Source organism: Sceloporus undulatus, chromosome 8, assembly GCF_019175285.1.
Source record: "Sceloporus undulatus isolate JIND9_A2432 ecotype Alabama chromosome 8, SceUnd_v1.1, whole genome shotgun sequence".
NCBI classification, from domain to species: Eukaryota; Metazoa; Chordata; class Lepidosauria; order Squamata; family Phrynosomatidae; genus Sceloporus; species Sceloporus undulatus.
In genome coordinates, this window is record NC_056529.1 from 1866614 (window position 1) to 1886842 (window position 20229).

General features: G+C 51.0%; 1 protein-coding gene across 2 annotated transcripts in view; it reads right to left on the reverse strand.

Moving 5' to 3' along the window:
• VAC14 (VAC14 component of PIKFYVE complex) overlaps window positions 1–20229 on the reverse strand; it is a 38494-nt gene that overhangs the window by 10897 nt on the left and 7368 nt on the right. For both annotated transcript variants that reach the window (XM_042438751.1, XM_042438750.1), the window contains exons 12-14: window positions 19880–19945; window positions 13006–13162; window positions 5277–5412 (exon numbers count right to left, since the gene is read on the reverse strand). In XM_042438751.1, the coding sequence (XP_042294685.1) occupies window positions 5277–5412; window positions 13006–13162; window positions 19880–19945 (359 nt within the window). The remainder of the gene's footprint in view (window positions 1–5276; window positions 5413–13005; window positions 13163–19879; window positions 19946–20229) is intronic.

Here is a 20229-nt window from a genome sequence, read left to right on the forward strand (position 1 = left end):
AAACTGCCCCACAGGAATCCTCCCTGGACGTCACACGAGGGGAGATGGGGGTCAAAGGGGTCTCTTTCCACTTTGCAACGGAGTCATGATCCTTCTAGCGCAACTGATCTTTCTTGCAAGACCACAAGGATGGACCAATACGCTTCTGAGATAACAGAAAGGCCAGATTTACACTTCAGGAACCTCATTTTTAAAATGCTTTCCATTTCTTCCTCATCTCAGGACCTTTCTACTCAAACTGAAAGACAACTAAAACTAAGAGATGTCTGAAGAGAGTTATGGAAAACCTCAGCTGCCTAGGAGGAGATGAAGCTACGCTTTCCATGAAACACACAGTTCCTCAACCCCGGTTCATAAATCTCTGACGAAGAACAGCTGCCCGCAATGCATGAGGACTAAGGAGGGGAATGGGCTGTGAGAGGGCTGCATCTAATTTCCTTGCTTCAAATAAATGACTCCTTTGCTCAGGCGGCTCTTCCGCCTTGCTGAACCTCTGGGAGGTTCACGGGGGTCTCTCCTCGGAGGACAGAGCTGGAAAGAGGGAGGACTCAACTCAGGCAGCGCAGCAGCTGCCCTTGATCCATCCGCTCTGATCCCAGCCAGCAGCTGAAGCTCTTTCTGCATGGAAAGTCCCTGACGTCCCGTCAATAATGTGGGAAATGTGGAAGACATTCGCTTCTGACGAGCGGATTCCGTTTCATCCGAAAGGATGTCCTCCAACGCAACTGGTTCCATGCAGGGAGACAAGTGGCTGGATTAGGGCACATGGCCCAAGGAAGGGCCAGGGAGGGGCAGCCAGCCAATGGCTCAGTGGCCAAGAGCAGGTGGCAGCGTGCATTTGCCGAGGAACCAATATGCTCAGCTGCCAGGTGCGCATGGCTGATGGTGGGGCAGTCCAGAGGGCACAAGTGTTAAAACGCTTTTGATGTTGCGCAGTGTGTGAGGCAACAAGTCAACGTTGGGTGCCAGATTTTCCACCTTCGTGACTGTAGTCAGCAGCTTGTGAGCTGGAGAAACGCCTCTCCCTTTCTGAACAAAGAGACACTGTAAACCTCTCTCAGATGAGGCTTTTATCCTTAGAAGAAGTTCCACTGTGTGAAACACTATATACATCGACACCATCCACCACCCACACTAGTAGCAACCCTCTCTGAGGTAAAATGCTCGGCCCTACTCTAGCCAAGGCTCCATGAGGCCTACTAGGCCTTGCCTCTCCCTCTGGTGCCACAAAGGGTCCAGCCAATGTGCCTGAGTGACTTTTCAGACTGGTGGCATTCTACAGGACTTTACAGCCCTTGTTGACTATCTTTTGATGTCTCTTCCTGCTTAAATGCCTAATCATTATGGCTCACAGTCACCCTTTAATGCCTGGCTACTATTAAAACCCACATTCTACATTTTCCTTGTGACTCTATATCCCAGTAAGGCCTAGCGCATTACGCACCTCAAACCACAGTATACACAAAAGGGCCAAAAGATGCCTTCCATAGTCCTGCCCAGCCAAGGTGTTCAAGGCGAGAGGTTCAAGATTTCTAGCAGGCTGGCCATACCTGGAGGGACCATGGGATGGGCAAGAAGCACTTGATGACACCCTTCACCCCTGAGAGGCTCAGCTGAGCATGACGACGGCGCTGGCCGGTTGCCCTGTTTTCATGACCCCCTCCCCATCTTTCAGGGCTTGGTTGGATTTGCAGAAAGGGAGGCTGTGCTGGGTAGTCTGGGCAGGGGCTATCCACCGTGGGCTTTGGCCCTAGTGTTTCTGGGTGCCGATTGAAGCAGCCCTTTCTCCAGCAGTCCTTGTGTTTTGATGGCACATTCCTGGCCTTTGTTTTCTAGAGAGCTTTGCTGCATGAAGGAAAAAAAACCTTCTAGAGAAGCCAAACAGCTGGGCTGGCAAGACTTGCACTCGATCGGCCTGTGGTCAGCTGGATGAATGCAGGGCAGAAAACAGCTCCCACTTCTGTGCAAAGGGGAGCCAGCACCCAAGTGTCTTCTGTGGCTTATGAGGGATGGGAAGAAGCACTTGATGGCACCCTTCCACCTCTGACAGTCCCCCAAGCCTACCATCCCCAGAGCTGGCAGGAACCAACCACCGGCTCTTGAGCCATCGCATTCCCTGGCATGAGCGGCCCCCTTTTGCTGAGCTGCAAGGGACAGGGCCTGCTCACTCCAAACAGTAGAGGTTTTTCTATGGGCAGCAAGCCTTCCCCCGTGCAGAAGCCGCCTCAGTGTCCACAATGAATCTAAACACAAAAGTCATCTATGTTTCATATACAACCTTCTACATATGCCCGAAGAACCCAATACAGCGCCCCGTCATACGCAGGTGGCTTTACGCAGCTTGAGCATACACGCTCAGCTGCGGTGCGCGCGGGGCAGAAAGGCGGCGCATCCCATTCAATTGAATGGGCGCGCACGCCCGTTGCGCCAGCATGTCGCCGCGCTGCCAGCACAAGCCCATTGTTTCCATTGGGCTTGAGCATAGGCGAAATCGCCTTATGCGGAGGGATCCAGAACGGATCCCCGCGTAAGGCGAGACCCACTGTATTTTAAAATATTTGTGTACTGAAACAAAGTTTGGGTACACTGACCCATGAGAAAGCAAAGGTTTCCCATTTGAGACCTGGTTAGAACTTCCGAATTTTCAGATAAGGGAACCACCTATATGAAATGCACTTTCTGTCCTGAGACGGGGGAAAAGGAAGTATGGGGCACTATGGGAGCCCCAAAAAGGCTTGCCACAGTTGATGACCACCGACCATTCCAAAAGCCATAAATGCAGAAATACTAAAGCTCAGAAACATAATTAGCCCATCCTTGCCTCCACACACATTGAGATTTCTGGGGGCAGGCCGTCCCTACGGTTCAGCCCCACGGTGTCCTGTCTGGATATGTACAACGTGACCAAAAAAAAAAGAAAAAAGAAAAAGAAAGGCCCATCGCTGAAACAAATACGTTTAAATCTCAAGAATGCAACTGACCCAGCCCTTGCTCCAATATGTCAAGGCCAGGAGGCTACAGCTAAGGGCCCATTACATCTCACTGCCAAGTATGCCACAGAAGCCGACCAACCCCTTTCTTTTATTTTGGGACAAGGCACTTGGGGATTGCCTCATGCTCCAGATTTTTAAAAAGAAGTATTTTAAGAATGTCGGTTGTGACATTTTCTGTTAACTGCAGCAATTTGTCAGCTCAAGCCTTTCACTTCCCTAAATGCAGACCCATTTAAACTGTTTGGAAGACTGGATGCTAATGCGCAGAAGCTGTGATGGATCAGATGCCTCTGAGGAACAATCCAAGTGGACAGAAACGTGGCTGGGATGGGATGGGATGGGATGATGCCCCCCTCTCCTCCAGGCACCGCTGGGCACACAGCAAAATGCCCAGGAACCCGCTGCACCCAGCCCCAACCCATTTCCTGCAGCACAGTCTTATCTCCTATGCCTTTCTAAATGTCAGCATCTTTGTCTCATGCAAGGGGCACCTGGCCAACCTCCGTTGCTGCAGTCATTCTTCATGAAAGCGTTCCTTTTCACCAGCCACTAGTAGTATTACCCCCCAGCTCTGCTCTTCTGCCGCAGTTTGAGCAGAAAGCTAGAAAGAAGGGAACAGAGGCAGGGAGAATGTGTGAAGGCCAATAAAGGACACCATCCCCAAGGGGCACCCAGAAGAAGGTAACTGGCAGGCAGGTGGGAGGTGTGTTCTCTCCAGGGGAAGAAGTGATTGCAAAACCAGCAAAACTTGGCCAGAGACTCCAATCTGGATGTGGGGAAGACAACAGGAGTGGACAAGAATCAGCCTTGTGGTGTTCAGAACAGGCCAACGAAAGACAAGGGCCACCTCTCAAATATGGCCTGAAAGGGCAGGTTCATTCTGCCTCTTGCTGCAGAGCAATTAAAAAGGGACCTACGTTTCAACACCACAAATGGGATCCCCCCCTCCGATCTACAAGCCAATTGGGGTGGGGCTGTCAAGCTCCCCAAAGCCTCTTATGTAAATGCTGCTGGAAAAGTTGTTGTGTCCTGCTCAACAAAATGTGCCTCCTCCTCCTCCTCCTCATCACAGCCAAAGTTCATCTCCTTGGTGCTGGGATGCTTTGCCCGTCTTGCCAGGCACCTGAATTTTCCTCATAAGCCACAGAAGACTGGGGTGCTGGCTCCCCCTTGCACAGAAGTGGGAGCTGTTTTCTGCCCTGCATCATCCAGCTGACCACAGGCCTGCAGCGAGTGCGGTCTTGCCAAACCAGCTGTTTGTTTGGCTTCTCTAGAAGGGGTTTTTTTTCCTTCATGCAGCAAAGCCTCTAGAAAACCCAAAGGCCAGGAATGTGCACATCAAAACAAGGACTGCTGGAGAAGGGGCTGCTTCACGGCACCCAGAAAACCTAGGGCCAAAGCCCACGGTGGATAGCCCCTGCCCAGACTATTATTATTATTAACCTTTATTTATGAAGCGCTGTAAATTTACACAGCGCTGTACAAACTACCCAGCACAGCCTCCCTTTCTGCAAATCCAACCAAGCCCCGAAAGATGGGGAGGGGGTCATGAAAACAGGGCAACCGGCCAGCACTGTCGTCATGCCCAGCTGAGCCTCTCTGCCCTCTCCCAGGAAGCCCACAGCTGCCTGGATTCACTGGCATCACACTTTATCAAAGAGCCGGAGGCTTGGCTCTCTCAGCTGGCGTTGCCGACAGCCATGTGTTCTGTTCCACCTGCACCAGCCCCATGAAGGTGGTGGGAAAAGCACAAGGGGTTCCTCCTCTGCAAGGCCACTTCTCAGGGCCTTGGGGCCTCTGGCCACTGCCCCTCACAGCCTTTGCCAGGTGATCGTTCAGCCTCTTCCAGACATTCCCAAAGGAAGCCGTCTCCAAAGTGAATGGGACAGAAGATGCCCCACAGTGCAGTGGATAGGAAGGGGCCAGAAGGAATCCCCAGCTGGGTCCAGAAGCCACAAACAGCAGCAGGACTCCTTGGTCTAGGGTCAGCATGCCGTCCTCCCCACACTGAGTCACCTGGACAGTCCTTGATGTGACTGCCTTGCAGTCTGGTGTCCACTAAACAAATCAAAAGGTGGTGCCAACTGGAGAAAGCCTCCCATCCGGGTAAATATCCAGCATTTGATGGGCCGCCAGCACACAGAGTCCCCAGCCAGCCCCCAGCCTGGGAGAGCCCTGTCCCCAGCTGCACCCCAAGCCTTTGGGAGAGAACGGAAAGGGAAGGGGCTCATGGAGACCCACACTCCCCCCCAGAACGCAGTGCCTGAAGGGGCTTAGGCTCACCTGATAATGAAGGCTCCCCGCATCTCCAGCAGCTTCCGCTCGCTGCTGAACCTCTTGAGCAAGTTGATCATGAACTTGTAGAAGTAGGAGTTCATAGTGGGAGTGGAGGGAGAGCACTCCAGGGCCCCCTTGGCACCTGCAAGGAGGAGAGGAGGCTGTTACCAGGAGGGCAGGCAGGTGGGCCCCATGTCTCCCTCTGCCCCTCTTCTGCCCCTCGACCCCAAGGAACACACCAGGAGGATTAACTTCGCTTAGAGGATCTTATCCTTTCCCTCAGAGTCACCCACAAAAATGACTGGACCACAGGATAAAAGGGGGAATTTTCCCATGGACACAAGCCACTGTGTCAAGATGCTTGGAAATATTAATATTTATATTTACTGTATTATTTAATATTACTATTAAATATATGGTGGGGTGGGGGTCTGGATGAATGTGAGAAAAGTTTCTGGAAGTGGCATGTGGCTCCTGGTCCACCTGCCCCCCTTCAGCAACCTAGAAAAAGCAAAGCCCACTTTGCCTGCTGGACAAAGGGTCAAGGGAAGGGGTTGGCAGGCCAAGGACCCTGGCATCTTTGCCAACCTCTTCCTCCCACCAGCCCCCTGAGACTGACCCCCACAACGGAGCAAAACCAGGTCAGGAGGAAAACCCCATGGAGGCAGAGGTATGGAGTCTCCCTGCCCCTTTCTCTGCCGCTCCCTCTTCCCCCATCTCTTCTTCTTCTTCCCACGCATTCATGGCTCCATGCTTTTAAGGATTTACAAATGGAGGTCAGGCCTAAAAGGAGCAGCTGAGCCACTTGTTTCTCAACAGAAGCCAAGTTTCCTGTCTAAGCATCTGGGCAAAGGCTGGAAAGGCGATGGGAAAAAGCCCCACACTTAATTCTCAAGGTTAAACCAGGGCCGTTCTCAAAGGAAAGCACCTGCAAGAGCCACACTTGACTCCTCTAGAATTATGGGGCAGAGTTTCCCAGAGAGGTACATGGTGCGCCTGTCAGTGTGCATAAATCACAACCTCTCCCACAGCTGCCCTAGTGCATACTACTTTTGTTTTTTCTTCCACCTTCAGTCTGCCTCCCAAATTGGGACTGCCATATGAATGGGGAGTAGTGAGTAGAGAGTCAGATTAGGACTAGGGAACTTGGGTTCAAATCTCACTCTGCTACAAACCTCTCCAGTTATGGAGGACTTTGAGTCAATCTCCCTCTGAGCCTGGATGACTCTAGGAGTCCCACACAGCTGCATAAGATTAAAGAAGGCCATACGGTTGACCCTTCGTATCCACAGATTCAACCATCCATGGCTTGAAAATGTTCCAATTTCTCTCCCCCCCTCAAAGCAAACCTTTATTATGCCATTTTAGATAAAGGACATCATTTTACTACCCCACTGTATACAATGGGACTTGAGCATCCATGGATTCTGGTATCCACAGAGGGTCCTGGGACCAAACCCCAGCAGATACCAAGGGTCTGATTTATAAGGTTTATTTCCGACAGCACTGGCAACAGGGTGTGATGGCTGGGGGCCGAGTGGCAGATGGGTCCTGGAGGTGGGCCCCTGCAAACCTGCCTTTTAAGAAATACTAGGGAGGGGGACACAAAAGCAGCACAGCAAAACAACTTCCATATTACTGGTTAAAGATTCAATATCATGCTAAAACCAGCAACATTTGCTCACTGCCATTAAAAGGAATCATGTCAGTTAGTTGGGGAAATAAGACTTGGGGGAGCTCACTGGCATTCGTTTTAATGGTTTACCTACAAAGCTATCTGAAAATGTTTGAGAGACCTATTTTATAGTTGAGAGACCTAAAGCATACACTGCAAAGGTGGGTTAGAAGGACTGCTTTGAGTTCAGCTTGTGCCCAGAAAGTGGCAAAGGGAATTCTGTGAGCCGCTGAGAGGGTCCATCGGGGGCTTGAAATGCCCAGGGACTCCTCAAGGAAACCCCAAGGAAGGAAGGGTTGCCTGCGGAGTTACATGCTGGAGAGTATGTCATGCCACCCAACAGCTTGACTAGAGCAGCAGACAGAAAAGACTGGCAACCCAGACACCTCTTCTGCTAAGAGGTGTCATTGCAGGGTGGTTACCTGGCATCCCTCCCCAAGGCACACAGTTCATAACCTGCAAACTGACAGTGCCTAATGAATCTGCTCAATTAGCAATGCGGAAGCTGCCGCCAGGAGATCCTCTACGCCTCCCATATCTCCCCGACACCCTGCTTTTGCTTCTTGCGTCTGACACAGACGGTGCCTCACCCACTCCAGCACACTGAAAAATGCCAGAATTAAATCTGTTATGCTATTTCTGTAAGCAGGAATACTAGAAAGGCAGGGAGAGGTGTTAGGGAAATACAACTGAGTAATTACTTCACAGAGATACTTGCGAAGTACAGACTTCGCAGAGACGTAACCCGCCAGATCGGCTGTCAGCACACGCATGGCAATACCCAGCGCAACAAACGGGGCAAGCTCAGCTGTTCCTGTCCAGCAGGTGAGCAAGTGGGGACTGTGCGCCATTGTCTCCAGAGGCTCACTCGCGGCTGCTCCTCCAGAGGTTTCCTGGAAGCAACTATGAGTTCTGACTATTAGTCAAAGCACTGGAGGACTGGTATGTTCTTTCAGAAACCACTGCATTTTCTTACACCAAACCTATTTGCTAGCTGTGGCAACAAGCCTCCCAACCGAAAAGGAAGGATTGAAAAGATAATGTAGCACTGAGGAGGCCTATCTGGGGAGTCTGGAGGGTCGGTGCAACACCAAGGCCTAACAGCCCTTGACCATGATTCCCTGAACCATGATCCCCTCTATGGCAAATTCATGCCTATGACCAGCCTCTTCCAGCGCCTGGTTTCTCCATCCAAGGTGAGGAAACGGTCTCTTTGCACCACCTCCTGGCAGCACCTTCCTGGAAGGCAGGAGCAGAACTAGCACCACGCAGCACTCTCTGGCTGCTTTCGAGGCAAAGAGGATCCCCCCAGGAAGGGTGCTGAGGGCTACCTGGGGCTCCAGAAGAAGCAGAGGGCCCCATTCCGCCACCAGACTCTGGGGAAAAGAGCCTTCAAACAGCATCCAAGTTGGAATGCAAACTGCAGTGGGATGAACCATGGCAGTTACTGCAAGGAACTCAGCTGTTAGCCTGCCCTGAATTTGCCTGCCTTCACCATTCAGCACATCTCTGGCCCCTGCATGCACACACGCATACCCAAAGCCTATGCTGATGAAGCCACCTTTTCCAAAATAATACAGATTTATTTATGCCTATCTCTTTATAACATCTCGCCCAGTATCTCCCATTAAGAACTATGTGGCAGAGCAAGGTGAAAAAAAAGCCTATGCAGGTGACAGAGTGAGAAAATAAATATTTGCTCCATCTCTTTGGGGGCTCTTCTTCCTGGTCCTTGCCCAGACGTCTCTGGCAAGCTGACCAGAAGTGGCCTCAGCTCCGTCCCCATTTCCTCAAAAGAACCAGAGGAAAGGCAGATCTGTGTGTGCAGGAAATTGGAAGGAAGGAAGGAAGGAAGGAAGGAAGGAAGGAAGGAAGGAGCTGTTTAAAGCTTTGCACCCTAATTCTGTCCCTCCTGCCATCATGTTTCCCAAAAGCGAGGGCTACACAAAGGCCTTTGGAGGTGCAGCCCCCAACACAGCACTACAAGAGCTCTGTCTGAACAGCTCCACAGACAGACAGTCAACAGAGGGGCTGATGCCAGGGAAGGCAAGGATGCTAAGTGGAACCTCATGTGCAGAAGAAGTTTTCCAACAAGTTACTACAGGAAGTTTTGCATTTCAGCTTTGTAAATATGATATAAAATAACATCACATGGCAAGTTAAAAATAGACTCACTCAAAGCACAAAAACAGAACTACATTGAAACAGATGTTAAGATGAAGGTGCCCCACACTTGTTCAATCCCAAAACCGCCTCCTTCCCCCACTTGCTAGCCATGCAAGCATCCCAGGGGCCACATCATTCCCACTCCTTCTACAAAAGCTAACCAGTGAAGACCAAACCCACTAAGGCCCCAAAGGCCAGAGGCTCTCAGCCCCATGGCCTGGAATCAAACCTCCAAAAAGGAACCACACCCCAACAACACAACTCCTGCTGGCACATGTTGGCACACGCAGAGCCTCACTAGGGACAGCTTTTAGTCCTTTGACTGTTCCTTTGACCAGTGTTTTTGAAGCATGGGAGGATCAGCTTTTAGTCCTCTGGAATAGAATTCAGGCCCTGGGCAGAGGCCGGGTCTCCAGGAAGGCCTCTTGGGCTATGAAGCCCATTGCCCTACACTCTCTTGGATCTGCCGCCAGACCCCCCCCCCAAATGTGCCTCAGCAATCGGCTGCCTAATGCTCCCAGAGTCTGTCTTGCAGATCAGGTTGGGATTAGCACAAGTGGCTGGCTTTGTGACATCTGCCACCTTCCTGACCTCTCTTTTCCTCCAAGGAATGTGATTACTTCCTTTAATGGGGCTGGAATAATACAAGAGGGGCACAGGTCACATGTTTAGCAAAGTTGGGCCCCCCCCCCCCGCACATACACACAGATTAAAGGTTAAGTAGCTTGAGAGGATGCAACATCTGGGGAGGACCCCACTGTGCCCCCTCCCTGTTAAGGGAGTCTCTCAGGCGATGGTCATAGAGACTCCCATCATCTCCCCAGACAGAGGTGGGCATGCCAAGCCCATGCAAGGAAGGGAGGAAGGAAGGAAGGCTCCTTGTTGCTTCTTGGCTTCCTGCTGACTGGCTTGAAGTCTTGTGAGGGAACATGTGTCAAAGGGATTAGCCCCCCCCATGGATCCCTGGGGCTCCCTGCTCCCCCTCCGGCCGGCCAATGGCCCTCACATGACCAGGCAGCTGATCAGGGGCTCCTCCGTCTCTCCTGGCCAAGCGCTGCAAGATCACAAACTGCCGGACTGCCTCTTTTGGGAGAGGAAAGTCACGGGTTCGGAGAGGCAAGAGCAGGCCCTTCCCTGGACCCCCTTCAAGGAGCAGCAGCTTCACCACAGGCCTCTTATTGACAAGGTTCTGCAGCTACAAGGATGAGCTTGAGCAGAGGAAAATCCAAGATGGCCCCGAGAAAGCCTGTCGAGCTTCTTACTGGAATTGCAGAACTAGGGGTGCTCTGAAGACCAACGGCTTTCACTATGAACGCTCCAGAGGCCAAAGGGCTGATGGGGAGTCTGGGGCTCTCCAAATACTGTTGGACTACACTTCCCAGCATTCTTCACCACTGGCTCTTCAGGCTCAGGAGCTGATGGGAGACAGGCTGCACGACCCCCTCCTCTGCTCTCAGTCATCTTTGGCACAACCCTGCTTGGCAAAGACTGGATTATTATCCCTGAGCTGCTCCCAGTGGGCCAAGAGTACCCTTTAAGGCCACCTAGGAGCCTCCTGGCTGAGGGCAAAGGGAGGCCCAAGGGACCTCGGTGGCCACCGTCCCAAAAAGCATCAACAGCCTTGCACAGAAAAATTTGCTCTCCAGGCAGACTCTATGGGCCCAGCAGCCAATGTTGCACCAAAGGGGAAAGCACAGAAGACCCTCCTTTTAAAGTGGCACTCATTCTAGGGAGAAATCACTGCAAAAGCTTTGAGGCAGCAAAAAGAGGCCCAGTGGGAAGACAGCGGCAAGGACTGAAAGGCCCACTTCTGCTGCAAGGTGCCACTGTGCATTCTCACGCAGCCAGTTTCTTTAAAAACTCAGTATGAACTGTGGGGAAGAGCAATGCATTCACTGAAACTGAGGCAGCACCAATCTGCCAGACCTCACCAGGATCCCGGAGGCCTAAGAGAAATAGCTATCCAAGATGAGAAGTTGCAGGTTTTTCAGCTAAGTAAAACCATGGTGAGACGGTGTATTAAACAAGCCAGAGAATGCTTTCGTTGAGCACAAAGGCTCAGGGGCTTGTCATTAACACTGGCTAATTTTGAGGTGTTTTGCAGCTAAAATTTCCAAAGGGAAAAGTCCTTCTGAGTAAAAACAGTTGTTGCTGTTATCGTTATTACTACTATTATTAAAATACTAGTGGGGAAGAGGGCAAAACAAATGGATTCAGGCACCAAAAGCAACAGCTTGGAAAGCTCAGAAAATCCTGTTCGCGGCCAGATTCTGGGAAAGTCCAGGAACAAAATGGCACCAGCCACAGCATTCCTTCCCAGAGAAGCACCTTGATTTGGAAAAGGGGATGGATGGGGCACTAACACTCAAAAAACATTTCACAACTAAAGGAAACACACACATTCAGAGAGAACTCCAGCATTGCCTCTTTCACCGCAGCATGCACCAGGTCTCTTTCTCTTTCTCGGTGCTTTTTTCAACTCGGGAGGAAGACATTACTCCATCATCCCATCTCATCCCTCCATTTCCCCGCAAGACATCTGGCAACTGCCACAGTGCTCTCCATTTTGGGTCTGACCCCAGAGGAGCAGAATCCAGAGGCAGTCACACATAGGCATGACTCTTCTTCGCCCAAAGCTACAGGCCTCCCACCTACATTGTCCCTCCTCCCAGATGCCTCCCCAAGAACTGCACTGCAATGGGTATGCTAAAAATCAAGAGAGGAGCTATTTGAGGGATTGGGGCTGGGGCGCATACGCATTTCGACAGCTTCTTTTCACGCTCTCCTGTGACTTGCCTCAAAAGGCAGAGCCTGGGCTGCAGTCAGAGGGGCCTGACAGCCTTTGTGAGAGAGGCCACAGCTATGAGAGGCTATTTTTAGATAGCGGGAAGGGAAGGGAAAGCCATCTGCTCCATCTAAGAGCTCAGCCTCTGCAGAAGCAGACCCCTCCCCACAGACGGAGGGGGATCGCAACACCCAGGAGGGGCGCTGCATTTGGTCCCAGCCATTGTGGAGAAGGGGGCCGCCAAGGGCATGGACTCTTCCTCCTCCCAACGACCATGCCGCCAAGGGCATGGATCCACAAGACAGTCGCAGGCATGAGCCTTGAAGCCGAGTCTGACTAATGGCAACCAAACCTCTTCTGGGGCTTCCATGGCCGAGCAGAAGGGATTCAAACCCTGCTCTCCCAGAAGCCTAGTCCCACAATCAAAACCACTACACAACACTAAGTCAGTCAGTCTGCCTGCCTGCCTGCCTATGGAGATTACCGAATTACACTCTTATAGTGCTGCTATCCCACTTTTACTGCTCTGGGTGCCTCCTGTTGCATTCTGAGATTTGCAGTTAAGAAAGGGGCACTTAGAAATCTCAGCCAGTGAGCTCTCAGGCTCTTAGAACTACAAACCCCAGAATGCAACAGGAGGCAGCCTAAGCCCTAAAAGTGGAATAGCATCATAATAAGAGTTCAGTGCAGTAATCTGTCTGTCTGTCTGTCTATCTATCTTTCTTTCTTTCTATCTATCTACGAAGGCTTGCCACTGTCTTCCTCCGAGGCTGAGAGAAGGTAGCTTGCCCAGGTACCCTAATAGCGTCAAAGCCTGAGTGCTGTCTCTTTCTAGGCAACCTCACACACCAAGCAAGTAGAGAATCTGGCCCTAAAGGTGAGATCCTGGCATACAACCACAAACAAAGCCATGAATCTGCCACCTCCATAATATGGCAGACTGAACGGCAGCCGGGGCAGGGACCCTTTGAGCCAGAGTCACCTGTCCCTCCGCAAGGAAAGCATCAGAGGTCAGGACCACTTGGGACCAGAGAAAAATCGAAGGCAGAAGAGGCCGCTTGGAGTGTTGGATCTTGGCCAGTCGCACAGCCAACGTCAAGGGGACTTACCAGAGGAGCCAGACTGGTTAGTTTTTGCTGGAGCCGGAAGGGCCAGCTCCAGTTGCCCCGATCGTACGTTGGGAGTATCGTGGGTCCCCTGGCCTTCCGTCTGCCCGGCCGGAGAAGATGCAATCTCTGCCAAGACTTCAAGGTCCTTCAAAATAACCTGGAACCGGGAAGAGAGGCAATTGTGGGGCAACTGAGGTCAAGACCACATACGTGCATTCAGGAGTGCTGGGTTTGTTTAGCAGTGACAAGCCAGGATCCCCAGTTCAGAGAAAACATTGTTTAAAGAACAACCACAATGCCTTCTTAATGTGCTTAGGGGTATGTGTTTACAACAAGGAGCAAATCAGGAGGGAACAGCTTCAAGCACCAGCCCAAGGCTCATTCACAGTTAGCCAGGATCCTCTCCATCCGGAGTGACTGCAGCAACTCTCACTGCGGCTAAAGCAGGCAAGCGTGGAAAATATAACAAATACTGGCAAAAAACACAGTGCACCAGAACAGCAACCAAAACACTTGGTTCAGAGCCATGGAAGTTATACCTTTTAGATGGAAATTACCATAGTTTATTGGCCAGAGAGGCACCACTGCATACAGAATATGAGAAAAGCTTATTCACAGGAAGCTTGATTCAAATCAAAAATTGAAACCAGTCTTCCTTGCTGATTCAAATCTATCCCTCTGTGGCCAAACCAGGCTGTATTACGGGGCAAGCACAAAGTGTACAAAGTCCATTCTCAAAGTGACAGCTTGATCAGAACAGGCGAAGAAACTTGGTACCCTGTAGTTGGTATTCATTGTGCTGTATCATTTATTTAAAATAATACAGTGGTACCCCGGGATACGAAATACCCACGTTACGAAATTTCCGGGATACGAAAAAATCCCATAGGAAATAACTGTTCCGGGTTACGAAGGTTTTTTCGGGTTACGAAAAAAATTTTGGTGCTTTTCGGCGCTATTTCACACGAAATCGCGGCTTTTCCCCATTAGTGCCTATGGCATTTCGGCTTGCGAATGCTTTTCGGGTTACGAAAGCGGCGGCGGAACGAATTAATTTCGTAACCCGAGGGAGCACTGTAATTTATGTAATCTGAATCTGTAAGGCAAATATTAAACATCCACATCTCTTAGAACTGATATACAATGAATTAAAGCAGCATTTTTATTTTTTAAAAAGCAAAAAAATATTGATCACGGTATTTATGCTAATTATGAAAGGACACCACTGTTAAACCAGAGTAAGTCATTCTTCTCCATGACTAAGGGCTGACATGGGTTTCTTAAAAACAAGGGATCTCAGCAGACTACAAGCTAAACATGAGTCAACAGCATGATGTGCAATCGGTCTGGGTGGGTATATGGCTGACCAAATCAGTGACCATCCAGACGTTCTGGACTCTGGCTTCCAGAAGCCCGGCCAGCGTGGCCCCAATGGTCAGGGATTCTGGAAGCCAAAGTCCAGCCTTACGTCCCCTCGGACCTCCTGCATCATGCTGTTGGCTCATGTTTAGCTGGTGGTCTATTAAGATGGCTTATTTTTAAGAAACCCATGTCAGCCCTTAAGTAATGGTCTGCAATCTTGAAGGATCCTTCCTGGGCACTGAGCTCCAACATCATCTTTGGAGGGAAAACAGCTCTAGACTAGGAAGGAAGGAAGGAAGGAAGGGGCATCATTTTGATGAGAACCGAGACAGAAATAGGGAAGTCCTGGCTAGTTGTGGCTGCCAATGATGCACGAAAGGGTGCAGGCTGCTGTGGCTACTGCTTTGGGGGAAAAGGAGGCGGGTGGAGGGTGTTTTGCATGCAGTGCCTGTTGTCCTCCTCCTCCTCATTGTGAAAGGCAGGAAAGAAAAGAATGAAGAGAACCAGGGAAGGGTGTCAGGGAAGCAATATCCTGCTGGAGAGCTAATACCTACTGCTACCATGGCAACGGGGCCAGGTGCCAAAAAGGCCCGTCCATCGGGTCCATTGCCCCGGGAAGAAAGTGCTGGCAGATCCCCAGGCCCCTCCAGCAACGGACATGGGGCAGGAAGGGGGCAGTCAAGGAGAACAGACCCTTTTGCCCCTCTATCATTCAAAAGGGAAGGGGCTTGGCCAAAGCCAAATAGATCGATGGGAAGAGATGATCCGACATTCCCATCAAAGAAAAACAAAACAAACCATGAAGGCATGGCTCCTTTTAAGCCTGTGGCTCAAAGACAGAGGAAGCCACCACCAGAGAAGACTATCAATCCGATACATGTGTAAAAGAAAACCACAGACAAATTTGCAAAGATTTCTCTGGCTTGCACACTGCTGCTGCGCCGACTACAAAGAATCCAGAGATAGGTTTTTGTTTTGTCTCAGGGCCAGGAATAGGTCAATAATGTGCCTCCTTGAAAAGATGAGCAAACAGGCGCAAGGCTGGGGAGGAGAGGGCACTGGGGCTGCATGGAGCACCCAGCCACCGCCGTCCCATATGGCAGGCCAAAAGGAGGGGTTTTGAGACATGTGTCCAGATATTTAGCTCTAGCCACAAACCCCAGAAAGGAAAGTCTCACATTTTTGTACTGGAATCTTGGTTTGGACAATTCACAGAGTTGCCATAACGAAGGACGAATGGAAAAACCCTGTCTGCCCTTCCACACACCCTCCTTAAGAGGAGAGGAAGATCATCTGAAGCAGCAGAGGCTATGCTTTTCTGGAACAGAGCATCTCTCTGCTGCTTCTCCCAGCCTCTTTGATGATCCCAGCAGCTGTTATCCAGATCTGGGTCAAGCTAATGCGCCTCATGCCCCAGCTGCGCCAGTGCGATCTTCGCTTCACTGGATCATGTGCCACAGGCTGTGGCGGTGGCTCTGAAGAGGCGCATCCTCACAAAAGAAGATAGCCTCCCAAAGCAACCCCCCAGTGCTCCTCTCCATAGGCATGTTTCCTTATCTCCTGAACATATCTGGCCACCCTCCCCTTCCCACACATGCTCCCAGTGCTCTTCTTAAGTGCAAGGATGGAGACACACTGTCACAAGCAAACAGGCCAAGGGGCCAAGCGTGCTCCAGGATGCCAGTGCCACCCAGCTTCAAACTGGTCCAGGGGGCTGGGGCCAGCACCCTGAAAGTGTGGCTGGTGGAGGGGAACTCTGGGAAATGTGGGAAGGGGGAGTGGGCACAGGCAGCCGGCAGACCCAGAGGACTGTGTCTTCAGTCCACATCTGAGCAACTGAGGCTGCTTCTTTTTTTTTGGCCAGAGCATAGTTCTGTTGTTTGTACAGAAGAGGTGGGCACTGCACAGACTACATCTCCCGTCAGCCCCAGTCAGTGCTGAGTAATGCTGGGAGTAGCAGTCCAATGAGAACCACAGGGTCCCAGGAACATCTGCATTGTCACTGCAGGGAAAAGTGAAAACCCTTTTCCGGTTTGACGCTTCTCTTCTGAGATCCCAGATTCACACAGGATCTGGCGCTTGGCTCAGAGGAGGCCAGGTAGCCCCTTGCCAGATCCCTGGTGCTGCTTGAGAGCCCAAAGCACAGATACCAAGCCACCCTTACAATACGCACTTCAGGCAGAGCCAATGCTCGCCTATGGGGCCCTTGTGAGGCTGTAACTGGCCCCATCCCGGCTGCATTACACAAGATGGCTTGCAGCCCCTCAAGCAAAAGGGTCCATGGCAGCCTCTTCCAGACAAGAGTGGGCCTCTCTGCTTCCTTCTTCATCATGAAGGAAGCAGACCCAACATTCAGGCAGATGTGGCACAGAGAGCATCTTCCACCCATTTCCCAAAAAGGAAGGCCAGCTGCTTCCTCTTTGCATCTCGCTTGCCATCTTCCCCAAAGAGGTTGCCAAGGGACAGAAGGCCATTTTTACTCACAGAATGCTGGCCAGAAACATGACATGTGTTCACACTCCCAACGTTTCAGTGACAACCCTCAGAAAACTAGCAAGGGAAAGAGGCTGAATACCCAGATAGCAGGGAAATGGTGCATTTGGGGCTGGGGAAGGCGCAAGGAGCCAGCAGCAGGGGGCTTGGCCCCATTAGCTCAGACGCAGCTCCTTGGCTCCCCAATCGTAAAACCAGCAGCTGTTAATACCAGAGACCAGCCATCTCAGCAGGGCCCATGTGACGGGAGGCAGCCAGAGGCCTGTGAAGTGCATTTCGGATGACTTCTTGCAAGGCTTGGCTGGATTTCTCTGCAGAGGTTCCTCTGCAGGCTTGGAAAATGTTGTGCTGGCTTCTCCTCCCTCCTGCAGCCATGAAATGAGGAACCACTGTCCGTCAGCCCTGGGGCTGAGAGCGCCCCTGTGTGGCAAGTCTCTGCCAACACAGCCAGATTTCCAAGCTGGAGATGGGGCACGGAGGGCCCAAGGCTGTTCGCCTGCCAGGCTAACTGTGATTCACACACAGTTCCCTTCTGCAATGACAGGCCATGAGCTCTCTTCCTCCTGACATGTCCAAGTGCTCCTTCAATTTATGCCTCTTTTAATACAACCAGAGAGGATAAGGAACAAGAGGAGGCCGCAGCCAAGAGTGAGATCTCCACTTTTTTGGCAAACCTGCAAAAGAGTGCAGTGCGAAAAGTAAATTGGCTCCATCTCAAACTTCCATGGAGATTCTCCCATCCATCTTCCAGTGACAGTTTAATTCCCATCCTGTTTTTCAGGGAAGAAAGGGACGGTGGCCTCTGCCCTTTGATCTCTGAACCAGACCCAGCCACCAGACGCTTGCTAAGATGGCCATGCCAAAAAGCCCCACCAGCTTCTCCCCCTTCACCATAGCAAGGCCTTCAAGGCCCAAAGCCAGCAGCCTTCTTCAGCAGGAAGCCCAGTGAAACAGGGGCAGCAATGCGGTTGTGTTCTCTTTTCTTTGTTTGCCAAGAGGATGCTCACCAGGCAAGAAGCACCCAGCCTCCTCCTCCGCCATCTACACCCGTTCCTGCTCCAAGCAAATTCATGAGTGCTACAAGTGGCCTTAGCTGTTGTTCTGTGGCAACCCTCCTCTGGGGTTTTCTTGATAAAAATTTTTCAGAGGTGGTTGCCACTATTGCCATCCTCTGAGAGTATGACTTGCCCAAGGTCAACAGTGGGCTTCCAGTGGGGATCTGAGCCTGGTCTCCCAGAGCCCCAGACCAACATTCAAATCCCTACACCACATGCCAGAAATGATCCCCTGATCTGCCACAGATGGAAGCCCTTCTTGGACCACAGTGAGATGCTCTGGGCTGCAAAACTGGGTTCCAAAAACAGGGGGAACTGAGAGACCCATGACATCCAGGTCCTGCTGGACTGCTGGGGAAGCTCCTTTCCTTCACAGCAGTAACAGAAGAAGAGTCCCTGTGTTAAAAGGGAGGAAAACCTAGAGTGGTGGCAAAACCACAGGTCTCACAAGCATCATGTCCTCTGCGAAAGGGCAGCTCCATACATTCCTTCTTGGCTAGGTGCTGGTTGGACTGCAAGTCCCAGTATTCCATGTGCCGGAGCAGCCCCATCCCTAGAAGTATGACTTTGCATGGCCAGCCACTCCCCAAGGACCAGGGAGCTGTACCCACTGGCCCCAAATCCACTTGCATACAAATCCGAACATCAACACGCCTTAAGTATGGTGGGAAGGGAAGGCCCCAGCATCCAGCTGCCCTCACTCCCCTTGGCTGCTCAGCAGAGTCCCACATTTCATCTTGGCAAGCTGAGAGCTGGGAAACTGGGGAGACCGCAGGCCAAAATCCAGCAAGGCGCAAACCAGAAAGCATCAATGGATAAAGGCAGCCATTCACTTTGGCCCAGGCTTTTGTTAAGCTTCATTGTACTTGGAATCTGGATCACATGGAGGAAAGCCCCCCTCTTCCCCCAAGCAGCATGAAATCCCAGTCGCTTGCTCCATTCCCCCGGCAAGACACAGCTCTCAGGCCGGAAGCTCTGGGCTGGAACAAAGCAAGTACGAGGCGCCTCTATGGGCCTCCCCAGGGCTGAATAACAGAGAGAGGGACAGCTGAAGCTAAAGCAGCGGGGACACAGGCTGACATCGACCCACCCTGAAACAAAGACAAGGAGGAGAGGAGGAAGGGGCCAGACCAGGTCTGCCTCCCCGAACATCCAGCCTCCCCCAAACCTCCCAAGCCCCATTGCTGCTTGGCAAGGGTATATACAGAGGTTTAAGACTGTCCACTATCCTCATCCGTACCTTGACCAGCTTCACTTCAGTTGCAATCTCTAGTCACTGGATCAGCATCAAGATGGCCACCAGGCCCAACTGTTACTGCCCAGAGGAACCACAATCATGAAGGAAAACCATCTCTAAAGAAGGGATTTAGGAAGGAGAGTGCAGGAGGCAGACCCAGATCCCAGACTTCTCAAAAATGTGTTTATCAAACTTTAGGAAACCCAATGTGGAGAATCCTGGACTGATGAGAATCTTTGCAGTTAGGGACTTATTTTGTGAAAAATGCATATGTGTGTATGTTTTGTTTTGCTTTTTTGCTCAGAAAATATCTTCTGCACAGTAAATGCTGTTTCCTACTCAGCAAATGCTGTGCTTTTTCTAGCAAAATAACCCAACCCTCTACATTCCAATTTTGTGCAGAATAAGTCCTCAACTGTCAATAATTTTCAAAATTTCCAAAGACAGCAGGAAGAAAATTGCTGGAATGATTGTTGCTCCAATGAAGAACAAAATCAGCAAAGCCCAGCAACCGACAACACAAGGCACCCAAAACTCAGCTGTCCAGAAAGGGCTCCATGCCGGTCTGTTCAGGGAACTGAAGGACAGGATCCCCAACCAACGCTCCATCCTTGGCACAATCCAGACTCAACAGGCCAGCAGCCACATTAATGTTTGGATAGAGCAAAGCGTTTTCGCAATGAAGTGATGAAATAAGAACATTTCACAACTCAGGCTTCACACTCACCTCATCGGATTCATCAGACAAGGTCTTTAGCAAGATGGGGAAGAGACTGTCTGTATGTCGGAACATCTGGAAGCAGAAAGAGAACGGTCACAAAGGAGAAATCCAATGCCAGCATGCAAGGAAACCCACCTTTCAGGTCTGCTTCAAGCTGCTCCCACAACATCAAAAGCTCTACTCTGCTTTTAAAGCTGTTCCTGTTTCTGGTGCTGGGGAAAAATTATTTCTCCAAATGAATTCTACATCCCTGGAAAAGTAGCAAAGCATCCAAAGGCACCCACTCTCCACCTTTCTGTAATGAGGCCTATTATTGCTCGTTCATGCAGACCAGCAGACAATGGCAAGAGGATTGC